General features: G+C 36.4%; 2 protein-coding genes across 6 annotated transcripts; both read left to right on the top strand.

Annotated features, from left to right (window-relative positions):
- The first annotated feature begins 1 nt into the window (after position 1).
- On the top strand, positions 2-1,902 carry LOC110775843 (aldehyde oxidase GLOX-like). The gene has a single exon (XM_021980441.2). It carries the CDS (start codon positions 239-241, stop codon positions 1,868-1,870), a length of 1,632 nt encoding a protein of 543 aa, XP_021836133.2. The 5' UTR covers positions 2-238; the 3' UTR covers positions 1,871-1,902.
- A 1,463-nt stretch (positions 1,903-3,365) lies between these two features.
- LOC110776989 (histone-lysine N-methyltransferase EZA1) lies at positions 3,366-16,533 on the top strand. 5 transcript variants are annotated; one of them, XM_056829948.1, is made up of 19 exons: positions 3,366-3,562; positions 5,084-5,183; positions 5,291-5,373; positions 6,732-6,833; positions 7,040-7,311; positions 7,659-7,820; positions 8,827-8,911; positions 9,079-9,213; positions 9,285-9,376; positions 9,466-9,534; positions 10,452-11,096; positions 11,553-11,700; positions 12,248-12,471; positions 12,596-12,727; positions 13,723-13,810; positions 13,899-13,946; positions 14,056-14,184; positions 15,532-15,609; positions 16,052-16,533. In XM_056829948.1, the coding sequence occupies exons 3-19, from the start codon at positions 5,335-5,337 to the stop codon at positions 16,241-16,243; spliced, it is 2,640 nt and encodes an 879-aa protein (XP_056685926.1). In that variant the 5' UTR covers positions 3,366-3,562; positions 5,084-5,183; positions 5,291-5,334; the 3' UTR covers positions 16,244-16,533. The 5 variants fall into 5 exon arrangements, with proteins under 5 accessions (XP_056685926.1, XP_056685927.1, XP_021837254.1 ...); XM_021981562.2 differs by having other exon boundaries at positions 3,368-3,562; positions 9,329-9,376; positions 10,489-11,096; XM_056829950.1 differs by having other exon boundaries at positions 3,368-3,562; positions 5,084-5,373; positions 9,329-9,376; positions 10,489-11,096.
- Positions 16,534-16,549: the final 16 nt, after the last annotated feature.

The following is a 16,549-nucleotide window of genomic DNA, read 5'->3' as shown; positions in this document are numbered from 1 at the left end:
ACCATATTCTTTGATTTAGGTGCAATCTTTCTCTCTATTCTTCAATGCATGCTAATCCAATGATATTATGCTCTTCCGACGTCCTTGAGAATGATGCTTATAGAGGGATCACAATTTGTTCATTGTACCAATTTTGTTGGCTACTAAAGTCTCCAACTTTCTTCCACCAACTTCTCCAACCAAAGGCTTCCAAACATTCAATTACTTACTTTAATTGTGTGATCAACATTCCATCATCATGCTCACCTTGTTCCTTGTGCTATCTTTGGCTATTACCTCTCCCTCTCTATCAAACCTTCAAAGTGTAGGTGAGTGGCAAGTCTTGCACGAAAACATCGGCATCTCAGCCATGCACATGCAACTACTCCGTAACAACAAAGTCATAATGTTTGATAGAACTGACTTTGGCTCATCTAACCTCTCCCTCCCTTACGGTCGTTGTCGCCATGATCCCTCCGACATTATCCTCCAAATGGATTGCACGGCTCACTCGGTGTTATATGACATCGCTACCAACTCCTTTCGCCCCTTGATGGTCAACACTGACACTTGGTGTTCTTCAGGCTCTGTCCTTTCTGATGGAACCCTACTTCAGACCGGTGGTTATAACGACGGAGATCGTGTGGTACGTACATTTACACCTTGTGGAGATGATAATTGTGATTGGATTGAGTATCCTAGTTATCTAGCAGACCGTAGATGGTATGCAACGAATCAAATTTTGCCAGATGGTCGTGTTATAGTAATCGGTGGTAGAAGAGTCTTTAACTATGAGTTCTTCCCTAGAACAACATCTAATGTCTTTCCTCCTTCTTCATCAACTTTTTGGCTGAATTTCCTGTTGGAGACTCGTGATGACGAGGAAAACAACTTGTACCCTTTTGTGCATCTATTACCAAATGGTAACCTATTCATCTTTGCTAACACTCGTGCTATATCATTAGATTATGTTAAAAACAAAGTAGTTAAGCAGTTCCCACCAATCGCCGGTGGAGTTCCTCGCAACTACCCTAGCTCTGGCTCCTCAGTACTCTTACCTATAGACGAGAATAAATCTAGTGAGGCGGAAGTCATGATATGTGGTGGCGCACAACACGGGTCATTCACACAAGCAATAACCAACAGGTCATTTGTACGCGCAATTAACAACTGCGCGCGCTTACTAGTCACCGATGAAAACCCTGTTTGGAAGATGGAAGACATGCCAATGGCTCGTATCATGGGGGACATGTTACTGCTTCCAACCGGAGATGTTCTCATTATAAACGGCGCAGAGCTAGGCACTGCAGGATGGGACAACGCAGCAAAGCCGGTCACAACTCCAGTGATATATCAACCAAAGAATGAGATTGAAATGAGATTCCATGTTATGAGTCCGTCACCAAGGCCTAGGATGTACCATTCAGCAGCCATTTTGTTAACGGATGGACGGGTTTTAGTAGGGGGAAGCAACCCACATGTTTTCTACAACTTCACCAATGTGGAATTTCCAACAGATTTAAGTTTAGAAGCTTACTCACCACCTTACCTGTCATTCGAATATGCAACCATGAGACCTAACATTGTGTACGCAGATCAAGTAGTTGGTTATGGACAACCGTTTACAATCACCTTCAATGTGTTACAATACCAAGCAGAAGATGTTTTGTTTGTTAATATTATTGCACCATCGTTTACAACACACTCAATAGCTATGAATCAAAGGATGGTGGTTTTGAGGATGGTAAGGATTTCTCAAGTTTCATTAGGGATGTTTAATGTTGGAGTTATGGGACCTTCAAGCACAAATGTAGCACCTCCTGGGTATTATTTGTTGTTTGTAGTTCATGCTGGTATACCAAGTTCTGGTATATGGGTAAAGATTCAATAAAATAAAACTAGTGAAAAACTTTTGTTAATGTACTGTACTGGAATATTGTTTCGTTTTTTAAAGGAAAATTTGCCAAATACAACCTAATAAAGTTTTCTACGGAGTATTTGTCAATTACAACCTCAAATTTCTAATTTTGCCAATTACAACCTCAAACTTACACATCCATTTTAAATTACAACCCGGACTTATTTTTCGGCCAAAATCACCGGAAGATAATGTCATAATGTTATTAAAAAAAATAATTACATAATTTCTATACAAAAAATTATCTTCCTGCTTTCCTAAACGAGCGTCCCAAAATTATCTTCCTATTTCTAGTTATAAATGTACTAACTTTTCACTTTACTCTTGTTTGGGACCACTAAAATTAAAAAAAAAAACAAGGAAAACTAATTTAATAAAACAAAAATCAGAAAAGAGGAGGGGACCATTTGATGGAAAAAGTGACCCCATATTACCCCTATTTGTGTTGAATCTGTGTGCTTTAAATCTGAGCATTTTGATTGGTTGAGAATAAATATTATTGTATTCTTATTGGTTAAACTATTTTGATTAGGATCCATGTGCAAAAAAGAAGGGGACCATTTTGCTTATTCCAACACAAGTACAATCCAATCATTAGACTTATCCACTCCAAATATTTTTCTTAAAAACCGTGAAATTGGTCAAACAGGAAGATAATTTTGGGACGGAGGGAGTACTACACTGTAGAAATGATTCTTCTTTAGCTTTAGTTGTAACCCTTTGACTTTTGTACTTTCACATGGTCTACTTTTGACTAATTTTAGTGATTATATTTAAGAAAAAAAATTGTCACGTGACTACGTGATGTCTTGTTAAATTTGCCTCAATTTACACTTCCATAATATAATATTTTTAAAATTTTATTCATTGATAATTAGATATATTCGTGAATCGTGATTGATAATACATATTGAGAAGTGTGAAAAATGATTCGTTTACGGCATTTTGACGAACACTCAAAAGACTTTTTAACAAACATTCAAACTCATTGGGAAAGTATACTCTAACTCATTTGGAACTTCAAATATTTCTATTTGGAACTTCGAATTTTTCTAGTACATGTGGTGTTACAACTTACTTCCTCCGTCTTTTAATACTCGCAACGTTTGTTAGTTTCACGCATGCCAATGCACAACTTTGATCATTTATATCTTAAATTCTCTTTATGCAAAAATTATAAAAAGTTGATATTTTGAAAATACACATTGAGACGAATCTAACAAGATCCAACCTGAGTATGTTTTATCTTATATAAAAAGCACTAAGAATAGTCAAAGTAGATTATATGAATAGTGGCAAAAGTTCAAACGTTGCGAGTATTAAAAGATGGAGGAAGTATATGTTAGGTCATCAACATAAAAACCAGGTCATTTTTTAAGCTTCTAATTCCATTCCTTTAACACAAAATATACACCTAAAAAAAAGGCAGTCAACTAATGAACTCCTAATTTAAAGGACCTTTAACAAACATCACTTTTTTAAGGAGAGATAAACACTTCTTCCACAGTTCCTTCCCACTCTTCACCACCACCATCATCATAAAAAAAAAAAAATCCCTGCATTTTATTCTCCAGAAATCACTGTTTTCCAGATTCCTTTTAACCCACTTTCGCGTTTTCATGACCTTGTATAGAAGATTGGAGGAACAGCTAAACCGAAATAAAGGTGTGAAATTTTCTCAAAGAAAGTATCTTTCTTTTAAATTATCCCACTTTTTTGGGGTTTCCCCAATTTGCATATGCTATTATTCAGTTCTATGATTGAATAACCCATATTTTTTAGGTATTAGAATTTGCCGTTTTGATCGGTTTATATATATTTGCGTATTTGATAAGTTTTGATCGCATATGTATTGTTTGATGGGCTTGTTCTTATGGAATTATATTGAATTTTGCTTGATTTTGATGTTGTTTGTATTTGGGTTCTTACTTTTTTTGTGGGGGTAGTTTGTATTGTTGCTAACTTGAGAATTTGATTGAGCTTAAGAAAATGGTAACAATTTTTTTTTATCTTGGAATTGTTGTCCCTTATTTTCCCAATTGTTTTCCAATTTTTATTTTGGCTTCGTGCCATTTATTCTATCAAATATTAGAATTTGGTATGAGTCCTAGGATCATATTTTTGGCAACTTTTCAATATTGAAGAGCTAATAGTGAGATCAATGTGAGATGGTTTATCAGGATCATGCTAAGCATGGACCTATATGATGTTCTGATTTGTATGCACATTGCCATTAGTCCAAATCGGTTTGAAGTCGAGTAATTTTTAAGGTTTGGGTTAAGTAAATTTTGAGTAATTCATGTTTATGTACTAAAATAAAATATAAAAAATGAAGTGAAAGAAGGGGTCGACCTGAAGTTAAATTGTTTTCTCCAACCTGATAAAGAAACTGAATTTTTAATATTGACTGCTGAAAAGATCTACTTGTATTACCATTCCTTGTAATAAATTGAATTTGTAATAAATTGAATTTGTAATAAATTGAATTTGGAATAAATTTGTCATTGTAGGTAACAAGATTTCTTGTAATCGTCCTATATATTCCTTGTTTTCTTCACTCAGTATACCAACTTCACACTAAAATACTAAGCAATTGTGGTACGTAGTATATATGGTCATCAACTTCTATATTTTAACTAATGTGATACACAATAATGAAACGGGGTGACAGGTGTGAACTGATCAAGATTGCATCAATACCAAAACGTAATTCTAAGGTGTAGTCATAAACTTAACGGTTAAGAATTGGAAGATCACCAGTTTGATTATATGACGCAAATAATGATTTTACATTTATGAGTGTCAGGATCATGCTATGCTAAACAGCGAAAATAAATGCATATGAGATTTTACAACTTAACCATGAGGGGAGAACGGTGAAATTACAATATCCATCTTTGTTTTATTCGCCTCAAGTTGGCTAATTAATTAATGACCAAAAGGGAAAATTATATGCAGATTGTTATGTCAGCATTGAAAGATTTGTTTGGCATCCAGTGTTTGAGCTAGTTTTTTGGTCAAGTAACTCTCAAATGTATGATCTTCATTGTGTATTGCAAGATATGCAAATTGAATGATTGTTCAACTAATGATTATTGGTTGGGAATTCAAAACTTTGTCATATGTCAATGTGCTTCTAGAGAATGTTGGCTGCGGTGAAGATCTTATTTGTTCTTCTTGTTGCAGGATGATTATAAAGTTGAGGGATCGTGAACCTGATTTTCTGTAGCACATTGGATTTTAAAAATCTCTTTCTGTGAAACAGCTGGTCTCTTATACAATCTAGGTTGACCTCTGGAATTCGAGCCACATCACTTTACCAAATAGAGACATTTCCTTTTGTGCATAATGCCTTTTAATATCGGAGTTGAAACCCTAAAATCTCTTATCTAGGTACTCATTCTTAATGGCCTGAAGTTGAGAAGTGGGAGGCGGCGATGGTGTCAAGGACTTCCGATTCTTTGTCCAAGCCAAAAGTCAGTGGCTCCTCCGATCCTCCGATCCTCCCTTGCTACCTTTTTCTTTGTTTCCATATTTTAGTTTTTGATGATTTATGAATTGCTTGCATGTGTTGGATGTAGTTGCAGAAATACGGTGTTTAATTGTTTGCTTTAGTTTTTAGGGTAGTTTTTGGGGACTGTGGGTGATGTTATGACTTATGACTCATGAGTGCATACTGAATCAAGAATTTTGTTGTATTTAAAAGGCAATAAAGAACTATGGCACTGCCCTTTGTGCTGCGATGGTCACCTGTGGAAGTAGTAAGTTCCTGATAAAAAATATTCCAACTTGGAATTGAATCATTGCCTTGTTACAGCCTTACATGCTTCTAATCTAATATCAAATACTGGAATTGGACAGGAGAATTCACCTGGAATTTATGTGGAATTTTACCTGTTTTTCAGCCTAATATGAATAGTTACTGTTTACGAGGAAGTATATTCTATTCTTTTATGATGAACACATGTACCAATACACTGACATTCAGTCCGCATACAAAACAGAGGACAAAGGAGGTCTAGAGCAATAAGGTGGATAATCCTAGATGAAGCATCAGTGTTTTAAGAGAGTTGTTTCTCCCCCGTTTGGTGTATTGTGTAAGGTTAATTCATTGCAAAGACCTATTGATAATTCATTTCACCAGTACCGAACAAATAGATGTTGGCTCTTGTCCTCATCCGATGTTCCCTAGTCAAACTCTTCTGTAATATGAAGGTTGCCAGTTGCCTATGGTGATATTGAGCATAGAGACTAGCACTCTTACCAATTCACCCTCGTAATTGTTTATTTTTGGGTCATTCTCTAGATTAGCTATTAGCCATAGTGCAAATTTTGCCTTCTGGTCTGTCTGATCTCCTCTTAAGCCTGCAGAGGGAAACAAGAGATAGAGAGAGTTTTAGTACATCGCCGTCAATCACTTTTGTGGTATGTTGCAGAATTCGGTTTATAGCTTAGGATCTTAAAATGTCTCAGAGTTGGCGTAATAATCCTCTTAAACCTTATTGTGTCCCTGACTTGCCCCTTTAGAACAATATGGCTTGATTTGGGAAATTTGAAACTTGAATGTGGCTTGATTCAATCAAATAGCAACCTTTCCCAATTTGGTTGATGTGAATTATGTTATGTTTGAGATGAGATGGAGACAAAAATTCATTTGGACCAATGGACTTAACAAATGCTGAACAGGTTAACTGTGTTTGATCCTCGATTTAGTGGATGCTGTCAAAATCGCATGGGTGACGCACACTTAGTGTCTTTGTAATATATTTTCTATTACTAATAATAAAAGAAATATATGGTATCGCATGTTTTTGCTAAGTCTATTATTTTTCAGGACTCCCTGAAAGATATGATGAAGAGGGGCTCTGGAGACTTAATATCCAAGATCAACCAACTGAAAAAAGAAATTGGAGCAGACCGAGCAGTGCAAATTAAGGTGAATTTTCAGTTGGTCTATTTTGTATTCTGCAGATATGTTTAAACTTCGTTTTCCAGCTTTGTTCAATATAGACTAATGCTACTACTGCCTACTTGATGAGGCATGATTTTAATCATTAAACTCAAGGGACCATGGTTTTGGGGAATAGATGTTGACACTTTAAGGACTTATTTTGCGCTAATCGTGATCGTGTCTTTCTGAAGGAAAAAATAGATAAGAATCAGAAAAAATTGGAGAGTCATATACATGGAAGCCTGTCAGCAACATTTGAAGTGAATCCTTCCACAGTGAAAAATATATCATGTGAAGTTCCTCGGTTAGGGGTTGAAAGCGCTCTCAGCATATTCAATGGGTTTCATTCTGATTTAGCAGAGAAAGACTTTGCTAATGTCCATGAAGTCATATCTGCCAAAAGCATCAAGCTACCTAAAATTGAAAGGATACCGACATACACAACATGGGTTTTTTTGGATAGGTGTGAATTTCGTAATATCTATCTCTTCTCTTTTTTTTCAAAAAGCTTCTAGAGCAAATAGATTCCTTCATCTTTGTCTTCTTGCTGAAGCCACTCTATGAAATTTTCGAGACGTTATTTTCTGTAAATATGACACAAAATATAGACTTTCTCTGCTATGGTTTTCTATGGTCGTGTATCTGATGAAGCGTACAAAATTAGAATTGTTTTTTTTATATCTTTTTAACTGATTTTAGTTAATGATTTGTCTAAAATGACGGTAACTAGTGTTGTAAGTTTTCTGCTCTCCTCATTAAGAGAAGCATATCCACAATTTCACGTTTACTATTATTTCTCATGAAATGTAGAAATCAGAGAATGCCGGAAGACCAGTCGGTGGTTGGAAGAAGACGCATCTACTATGATCAATCTGGAAATGAAGCACTGATATATAGTGACAGTGAGGATGAAGATCCAGAAGTTGAGGAAGAGAAGCGTGCTTTTTCTGACGGTGAAGATCGAATTCTGTGGTAAACATATTCAATGTTACAAAATCTATTAAAATGTCCCCCGCATATGCAAAATATATGATGCCATGTTGCATGTTCTATTTCTGGTTCACATATTCTTAAGCATTGTTCATCCTGCTTTCTCACAATGTTAAGTTCACTTCAAAATTGCCAAAAGTTGGATGTTGGATGTGGTGATCCAGAGTCTCATTAGTGGTCTTTCAATTAGCTATTATTTAATTAGTACTACTGCCCACATGCCATGAAATTTCAACCACAAGTAGCAGCCAGTAAAGAGGCCTGCAATCCCCTAGAAAGACATTACGATTCCTTGTGACGCAAAGGATTTCCGGGAGAGAAATAAAGATATAAAATTCTTACCAAGATAGCTAGAAATTCCAACCAATGGAAAGTCACAATAGACAGCAGGAAGGCATTTTTAAAACTCAAATTTTTTTTAAAACTCCCTCGATCCCTCTATCCCAGATAAGTTTTGACTATTATTTTTGGAATGTCCCACTATGACTTGCTAAAGCTCGAAGTTGAGCTTAAACGAAGCTTTCGGCAAACTCTTGTTTTAGCTTTAGACAACTGGGAAAAAAAAATCTTTTAACACACATCTGTTCCCATCACTAAAAAGTTGGGGCCCCACACTCTCTTACATTCTATACTTCACTATCTCCTATCATTTCCACCTTTTCAATAAATAAATAAAAAAACCTCCATTGTCTCCTATCACATCCACTTTCCAATCAAATAACAATTGAATCAATTAATAACCAAAAAATAACAAATTACCTAAAACTATGTGTCCATGTGCTATGATAAGTGTCAAAACTAATAAGAGACGCAGATAGTAATGATTTCACATTTTATTTTCGACTATGGAAGAACTAAAGAGAAAATACTATATAGTTCTTTTCTCGATAGTATTATTGTTATATAGTATATTGATACTATTTTGTTAGAATGGTTAGTATATCTTCATACTTCCATTTAAAGGAACTTCCCTTTGTCCTTTCTTAAGGATGGCTTTTCAGGAGCATGGAGTAGATGGTGATGTTGCTGATGTAGTTAGCCATTTCATTGGAGGCACCCCTGTTGAAATCCAGGTATCCTTATTACCTTAAATGTAACCGTGAGATTAGTGTCGTGATGTGTTCCTACATCTTGTTGTATTTTTGTCTAAAATTGTTGAAAAATGCCAACTTGCACTTTTATTAATGAATTCCCCTTGCTGATAGGATTGTATAATGTTCTTCCGTTTCTAATTTTTCAGGAGAGGTACAATAAGCTAAAGCTGAAGTTTGAGGTGTCACAAGAACAAAGGTCTTCTGGAGGAAAACTGTTTCTCGAGAAGAGTCTAAGTGCTTCTTTAGATTCTTTTGACAATCTTTTTTGCCGCCGGTGTTTGGTATGTATCAATCTTTGGAAATATGTTGATATATTAGAGCCATTTTTCTATTTGTCTGATTGCATCTTCAGACTATTTTGTTTTTCTTTCCTTTTTTTTGGCATTTCTGTAACAGATTTTTGACTGTCGTTTGCATGGATGCTCTCAAAATCTTGTTTACCCTGTGAGCTTTTCTTTCTTTTGTCTCCTCACTTCTGTATTTCTATTCCTGCATTTATTGAGCCAGTAATCCTTTGGTCATGAGTTTTTCAGAGTGAAAAACAGTTATATGTGCCTGGACCTGAAGACAGGAAGCCTTGCAGTGACCAGTGCTACCTCCTGGTACATCTCCTTGATTCTGAGTTTCTGACATGTCTTTTCAAGTTCCAAACTTCCTAACATATATGGAAAACAATTGGTCTCCTTTAATTTTTGAAATTGGTTGTGTAAAATCATTATGGAATGATCAATATTTGAATATGGATGGGATACTTTAGGTGTTTTTCTTGTTAGAGATTTTGGTGAAGTTGTAGCGAGTTTGTTATGGCAGGGGTGTTGGTTAGTAATTAGCAGTATTAGTTGTATCTATCCTGAATTCCTGATTGTGGTTGAAGACTTTCAGAGTTGCAGTGGTAGTGGCATGTAAGAAATGAAACTCAAAGGTTTCAGTTATAGCTAGAATTAATAATTTGATGGTGGAGTCAATGATCTGACTTAGTTGCCAGTAGTAGAGAAATGATTGAACTATTATGAATTCAAATTGATGTGCACGTTGATTTTAGAGATGCTTGCCAATTTTTGCACGTTTATGAAAATGATTGTGTTACTAACTAAGGGTAAGGCTATGTACATTTGGACCTTCCCCAGACCCTACACTAAATAGCGGGAGCCTTGTGCACCGGCTACGACCTTAATTATGTAAGTAAGATGGTCGTGGTTGATGTTGTTTCTGGGTTGGGCTGTGGGGATATGCGTGTTTCCCTTTCAGTACAGGGTGGCTTGTATGTTATGCACAATGACTGGTGATCCTCAACCCTACATTAGCTAGAGCCACAGTTTTTGATTTATGATATGTTTAAATTATAGAATATTAATAACAACATGAACTCAATTGACTCTCTTTGACTTATTGTTCTTTCCCTAGGAAATCTTTACAATGTTTTAACTAACTCAACAGCAACTGCAATTATTGATCTGTTTCCGGTGCATTTTTCTTCTTCTTCTTCTTCTTCTTCTTCTTCTTCTTTGATTGTACAAAGCTTGGACAGTGTAGTTAAAATTCGGCAAACCTGTCAGGTTAGACGAACCACCGAAGAATTGGTGGAATGCTCAGATACTTCTTCGTTACATCACAAGGACCATGTTATTTTAAAAGGGGAAAACAAGCGCTCTAGTGTTTTTAATTTTGAAGTGAATGGAGTCGGTGCAGATGTTGGCGTAGGCTGTAGTTCGAAGTCTGTTTCCGGGGAAGGTTCTACTGCAGGAGTCCTATCTGCTTCAACCGTTGTGCCTGTAGTTCATACAAATGTGGCAAAGCGCAAGATCACTGATGACATTGATAGAGAGTTAGTGGAATCTGATAATTATGAAAATGAAATTTCATCTGGAAAAATCCGGAAACTGAGTGTTGGGGCGTTTCAATATGCGGGTCATCAAATGACATGCAAAAGTCCTGTGGAGGGGAGAGATTCAAGCATTTTAAGTGATTTTAACTTGCAGAAAACTTCAAGTTCCCACACAAATGACATTGTTGGAGGTGAAGTTCATGACAATAATGGGAGGGTTGAACTAAAGCAGCCAATTATTTTTGAAAGACAGAGGAGAATATTGTCGAGTAGCTGTGAGTGGAAGCCCCTGGAGAAAGATCTATACGTTAAAGGATTAGAGATATTTGGCAGAAACAGGTTAGTCTTAACGCGACTCTTTGCATCACAAAGTTAAGAATCTTACGACATTATTTTTGAGATTTCAGACTTTAACTCTAGCTTTAGTGAAACTACTCTCTTGTTTTTTAATTTGCGAAGACTACTCTTGGAGCCTTCTGACATTACAATATACAGACCATTATGAGGGTGAAGGCTTCTCTATTTTTTTTGTAAAGGGTTTGTTAAGTCATTTTGGTAATCCTGTACTTGTGACTTTAATGGCCATGTCTTGTAATTTATATGTGCTTTATGGTAGAATTGTCCGTTTCAATAGTCTTCGTTTGTTTTGTTCGTCATTGGATCATGAAACATACCCATCTACACGTCAGAAGTGGAAAGGGAATTTAAGTTTCTTTTTATGTAGATTAGGTTTTTTCTCAGCTTATTATAAAGTTGTATGTTATTCGACCTTCTCAATTTACAGATGTTTTGCAGTTGCCTGATAGCCAGAAACTTGTTATCTGGTTTGAAGACTTGTAGTGAGGTGTCCAATTACATGCGAAATAATGGAGCTTTGATGAGTCACAATATGGATACCGTCCATTCTTCAGAAGACAATGCAAGAGCTGATTCGAACAACGTGGTATGCATATATTTAATTTTCCCTATTTCTTCTATACTATGCTTTTGGTTAAGTAAAGCTAGCAGCAACCTGTGTTGCAAGCTCTTCTCTTCCCATTTATTTACATATTGGAAATGGGCATAATAAAAATGTAAATGGCTCTTGTTCTGTATGTGAAAAATATGTATCCTTTTAAAGTACTGGTTTTCAGTTTTCACTAAGGCTCTGTTTGTTTTGACGGAAAACACCTTTTCGGAAAATGATTTTCCCAGTTTTCTTTGTTTGTTTTGTTAAGGGTTTCCCAAAGGTGGAAAACAACTTTCTCTAGGGGAAAACCAACTTTCCTCTTGAAAAGAAGGAATGCTACATTTTCCACTCTAACCCCCTTACCTTTCCTTTTCTCTCCTCTCTTTTCCACTTCTATGTTCTTTTTCTTTATAATTTTTCTTGTAAGGAAACAAACAAAAGAAAACTATTTTCCCTTGATTTTTTTCCCTTCAAAATGTTTTCCGTTGAAACAAACGGAGCCTAAGTAGCATCTATCATAAACTAATAAGTATTTATCCAGGAGAGCGAGGCACTGATGAGATCCAGATCAAGATTATCTCGTAAAAGAGGAAAAGCACGGAGACTGAAATATTCTACGAAATCCAGTGGTCATCCATCTAGCTGGAAAAGGGTTGGCGATGCAGACCAGACACTGAAGCAGTACACACCATGTTCATGCCAGTTCATGTGTGGAAAGGATTGCTCGTGCTTAAAAAAGGGAACCTGTTGCGAGAAATACTGTGGGTAAGTAAGGACACATTCCTTTTGAGTTTCAACTGAATAAAGTAATGTAGTAAAGTAAACAAATCCCCATGTAAATAATGAAGATTAAATGGACGTAAGTAAATAATGGTGGCTAAAATAACAGGTGCTCAAAGAACTGCAAAAATAAATTTCGAGGATGCCACTGTGCAAAGAGTCAGTGTAGAAGCCGGCAGTGCCCTTGTTTTGCAGCTAATCGTGAATGTGATCCAGATGTTTGTCGCAATTGCTGGGTCAGGTAATTAAATGTTTCAACCTTTTAAGTCATCTTTGAACCTGTGAAAATTGCCTTTAACTATGGTTGTGCTGCTTATGCTGTACTAAACCTAAGCGTATTACTGGAATTAGCAGACTTCAATGCCTGTTTTCTAATGCTTGAAGAATAGTCATTTACGAATATACTCTGTCATTATATGGAAATTGCATATTCCTTATTGTGTTGCATATAGTTATTTCCACATTATCAGATTTTAACAGTCCGATGAACTTTACTTCACTGGGGGGGGGGGGGGAGTAAAATGATTACCATCAGCATAGGTGGTGGGGAAAAATACCTTTTGGATTACCTAGGTGGTAGGCCTACATCATTGTAGAGCTTGGTTCGAACTTTCTCGCATGTACTATGTGGATAAGTGGATTCATATCTGTTTCGTTGATTAGTTCATTTTTCAAACATTTTTATTAAATAGGAGTTTAGGTGGAATTAGAAAACGTGTTTTCACTTTAACGGAAGAATTCAAGTGGCAAAGATCTTCTAAAGCATGCATTGAAAAAGGAATGTACTCCCTTTGTGCAATTGTGCCATCTTAAAGTATACATATACCTAGAAGGCTAGAAGTGAAGACGTTTCGGAGAAACTCTTGAATATCCATGGAGTCCACCTAGTATTCCCTTCAATAGTTATAGCATTTTAATTAGGTCTGGCAATCCCTGACCCGACTTGATAACCCGACTCGAACCGGACCTGAAGTTACTGAGAGAAACCCGAACCCGACCTGAACCGAACCAATGACCTGAAATCGACCCGATATTGACCCATTTATCATAGTAATATTAAATTTTACAATATTTGTAATATATTTTGACACAATCCGAAATCGAACCGAAACCAAACCCGAACCTGACCCATTGACCCGAATTGCCACCCCTAATTTTAATGCAGCAAGTGCCATATTTTTTTCCTCAATGTTTAGTCTTATTTTTGTTTGAACACGTTTCCTGCATCTTTTTCAGTTGCGGCGGGGGTTCTCTTGGTGAACCATCAAAGAGAGGAGACGGACAATGTGGTAATATGAAACTCCTCTTGAGGCAACAACAGAGGGTAGACTACTTGGACTGCTTAATCAAGCAATACTTTCATTGATATTGTGTTTTGCTCTTTAATAATGTTTTATTTTTCGTCTGATCAGATTCTATTGGGAAGGTCAGATGTTGCTGGATGGGGAGCTTTTATCAAGGTTAGAAACCAACAGTACAAAGTAACTTAATTTAGTTTTAGAAATAGCAAGAGTTACTTTTAATTATTGCTATTTGAAGCTCAAACAACCAAGTGTCATGTGTATGCAGAATGCTGTGAATAAACACGATTACCTAGGAGAATATACAGGTGAATTGGTATCACACCGAGAAGCTGATAAACGCGGAAAAATATATGATCTAGTAAATTCATCATATCTATTCGACTTGAATGATCAGGTTAGTGGATCTTTTTCTGCATAACCACGTAGCTATTTTGCTTGATGTTTGTTCCTTACTACTACTAGGGGCAAAGTGCATAATTTGATATAGTGCAAGTGTGACTGTCTTAAGCAATGAGCTTACTTAAGAGTTGAAGAATGAGGAAAATTCAGTGTTCTGGATGAGTTAACACAATATTAAAGTGAAGATAATGTAGTCTGTAATGAATGTGACTCGGGGTTCTCGTTTATTTACCAAAGATTATTCAACATCATATTTTACTATTCTTTATTCCATCTATGTAGTGATATTACTCCGATATATTAACGAATACTCTTACCAACCGTGCTTTGGGCAGCTGGTAAAAAATTCTCACTGTGTTACCTTAAGGTAAATAGGACAAATCCTACCAACTGGTGGTGTTTGGAGACGGGGATCCCATTATCCTTTCCCTATTCTTCAACTCTAAAATCCTTATTCTAGCTTTAGGGAAATTGGCCTATAAATAGGCAACCAAGGCATCGTTTGTAGACCATAGAGTTTCCATAGAGTTTTCAATACAAGCAAAACAATATTCCAATGCTCGTTTGTGTTCTCTATCATTTAATCTTCCTTCCTACACTAAGAATGAGTAAGGAAACACGAGACACTTAGAGCGTCATTCTAGTGAACGGACATACGAGTGTGTTCACCGATCTACGACCAATGGGCGTCGTAACTTGCTAGCTAAGCACCAAGGGAGTGGGCTTAGCTAATCGAGCATATCTCTAGCACCAAGGGAAGTGTTCTTAGCTACTAATCGGGCATATGTCTAGCACCAAGGGAGTGTGCTTAGCTAATCGGACATTTCTCTAGCACCAAGGGAGTGTGCTTTGCTAATCGGACATTTCTCTAGCACCAAGGGAGTGTGCTTAGCTAATCGGGCATTTCTTTAGCACCAAGGAATCGTGCTACGAGCTAAACTTAGGCACTAGGAGTTGTGCCATCGTTGAGGAAGCCTGACTCTTCTTACTATCGAGGCTTAGAGAGTGGTGCATAGTGCGTGACTAACCTAAGGGAGTAGGCAGAATAGTCAGCACGTGATGACAGGTGGTATAGTTTTAGAGTGACCCAAAGAAGACTATAGAGTATGCGTTCGTGAACTGAGAAGTGATTATGAAACTCACATCTAACATAAGCATTATAGGCCTTAAACACCTGATTTCCAAGTCAAATTTGGTGGTTTTCTTTTTCCAGCAAAAATCAGAATGTCCTTTGTGAACTCCTATGAGGCTGTATACTTTTGTACTCCTTTTCTGAACATTTTGTGTAATAGTAAGTAGTAACTCTGTATCCTAAAACAACAACTTCTTTTTTGGTTCACAGTATGTTCTTGATGCCTGCCGTCAAGGAGACAAACTGAAGTTTGCGAATCACTCATCAAAGCCCAATTGCTATTGCAAGGTACATAATACTTCCTCCGTTCTTAAATTCTCGTAACGTTTGGATTGTTTACACTATTCACGTATTCTAATTTGACTTTTTACACTATTCACATATTCTAATTTGACTACTGTTGGTGACTTACATGTAAGATAAAAACATAGTCATGTGAGATCTTTTACATGTAAGATAAAAACATAGTCATGTGAGATCTTTTACATGTAAGATAAAAACATAGTCATGTGAGATCTTGTTAGACTCATCGTCTCAATGTGTATTTTAAAAATATCAACTTTTTATATTTTTTTTTGCTTAAAAAGATTTAAAGGTATTAATGATCAAAGTTATGCATTGAAATGCGTGAAAGTGACAAACGTTAAACGGAGGAAGTACATGATTTGTACTATCTTTGCTTTCCGATTCTAGGAGTTTATCAGTTCAACTAATGTGCTATTTTGTCCAGATAATGCTGGTGGCAGGAGATCATAGAATTGGCATTTTTTCTAAGGAACGAATTGAAGCGAATGAGGAGCTCTTTTATGACTATCGTTATGGCCCGAATGAAGCACCTGCTTGGGCCCGGAAACCCGAGGCATCTAAGAAGGATGATTTTCTACCCTCTCAAAGTCGTGCAAGGAAACATCAGTCTCGCTGAGCTCTATGCATTTACATACATAAATCATGAGATTATCGATATATTTATGGTATAATTATTTGGATTAGGCAGATAATAATCGTAATAAAGGGCAACTATTATTCTTCCCTGTACAGCAGGAACAAACCACATATGTATACCATCAATAGTCTTAGATAGCTTAATACTCGAGGTAACAATCGAGTTTTACAGTTTATGTAACATTTTATTTGTTCATAGTATCATATCCAGTGAAATAAAGTTACAACTCATAAGAGTGATGCAGAAATCATGCAGAAATCATGCAGAAATCTGTTGGTTGATCAT

This window comes from Spinacia oleracea, chromosome 5 (genome assembly GCF_020520425.1).
Source record: "Spinacia oleracea cultivar Varoflay chromosome 5, BTI_SOV_V1, whole genome shotgun sequence".
In the NCBI taxonomy this organism is placed as follows: domain Eukaryota; kingdom Viridiplantae; phylum Streptophyta; class Magnoliopsida; order Caryophyllales; family Amaranthaceae; genus Spinacia; species Spinacia oleracea.
Note: the sequence above shows the minus strand (reverse complement) of the source record. Positions and strands in the feature narration are given on the sequence as shown.

Bases quoted from the DNA above. Each gene is read 5' to 3' on its own strand.
- LOC110775843 (XM_021980441.2), top strand. From the start codon at position 239: ATGCTCACCTTGTTCCTTGTGCTATCTTTGGCTATTACCTCTCCCTCT.
- LOC110776989 (XM_056829948.1), top strand. From the start codon at position 5,335: ATGGTGTCAAGGACTTCCGATTCTTTGTCCAAGCCAAAA. The intron at 7,312-7,658 runs GTGTGAATTTCG...CATGAAATGTAG, and splicing joins ACATGGGTTTTTTTGGATAG to AAATCAGAGAATGCCGGAAG. The intron at 15,610-16,051 runs GTACATAATACT...TATTTTGTCCAG, and splicing joins AGCCCAATTGCTATTGCAAG to ATAATGCTGGTGGCAGGAGA.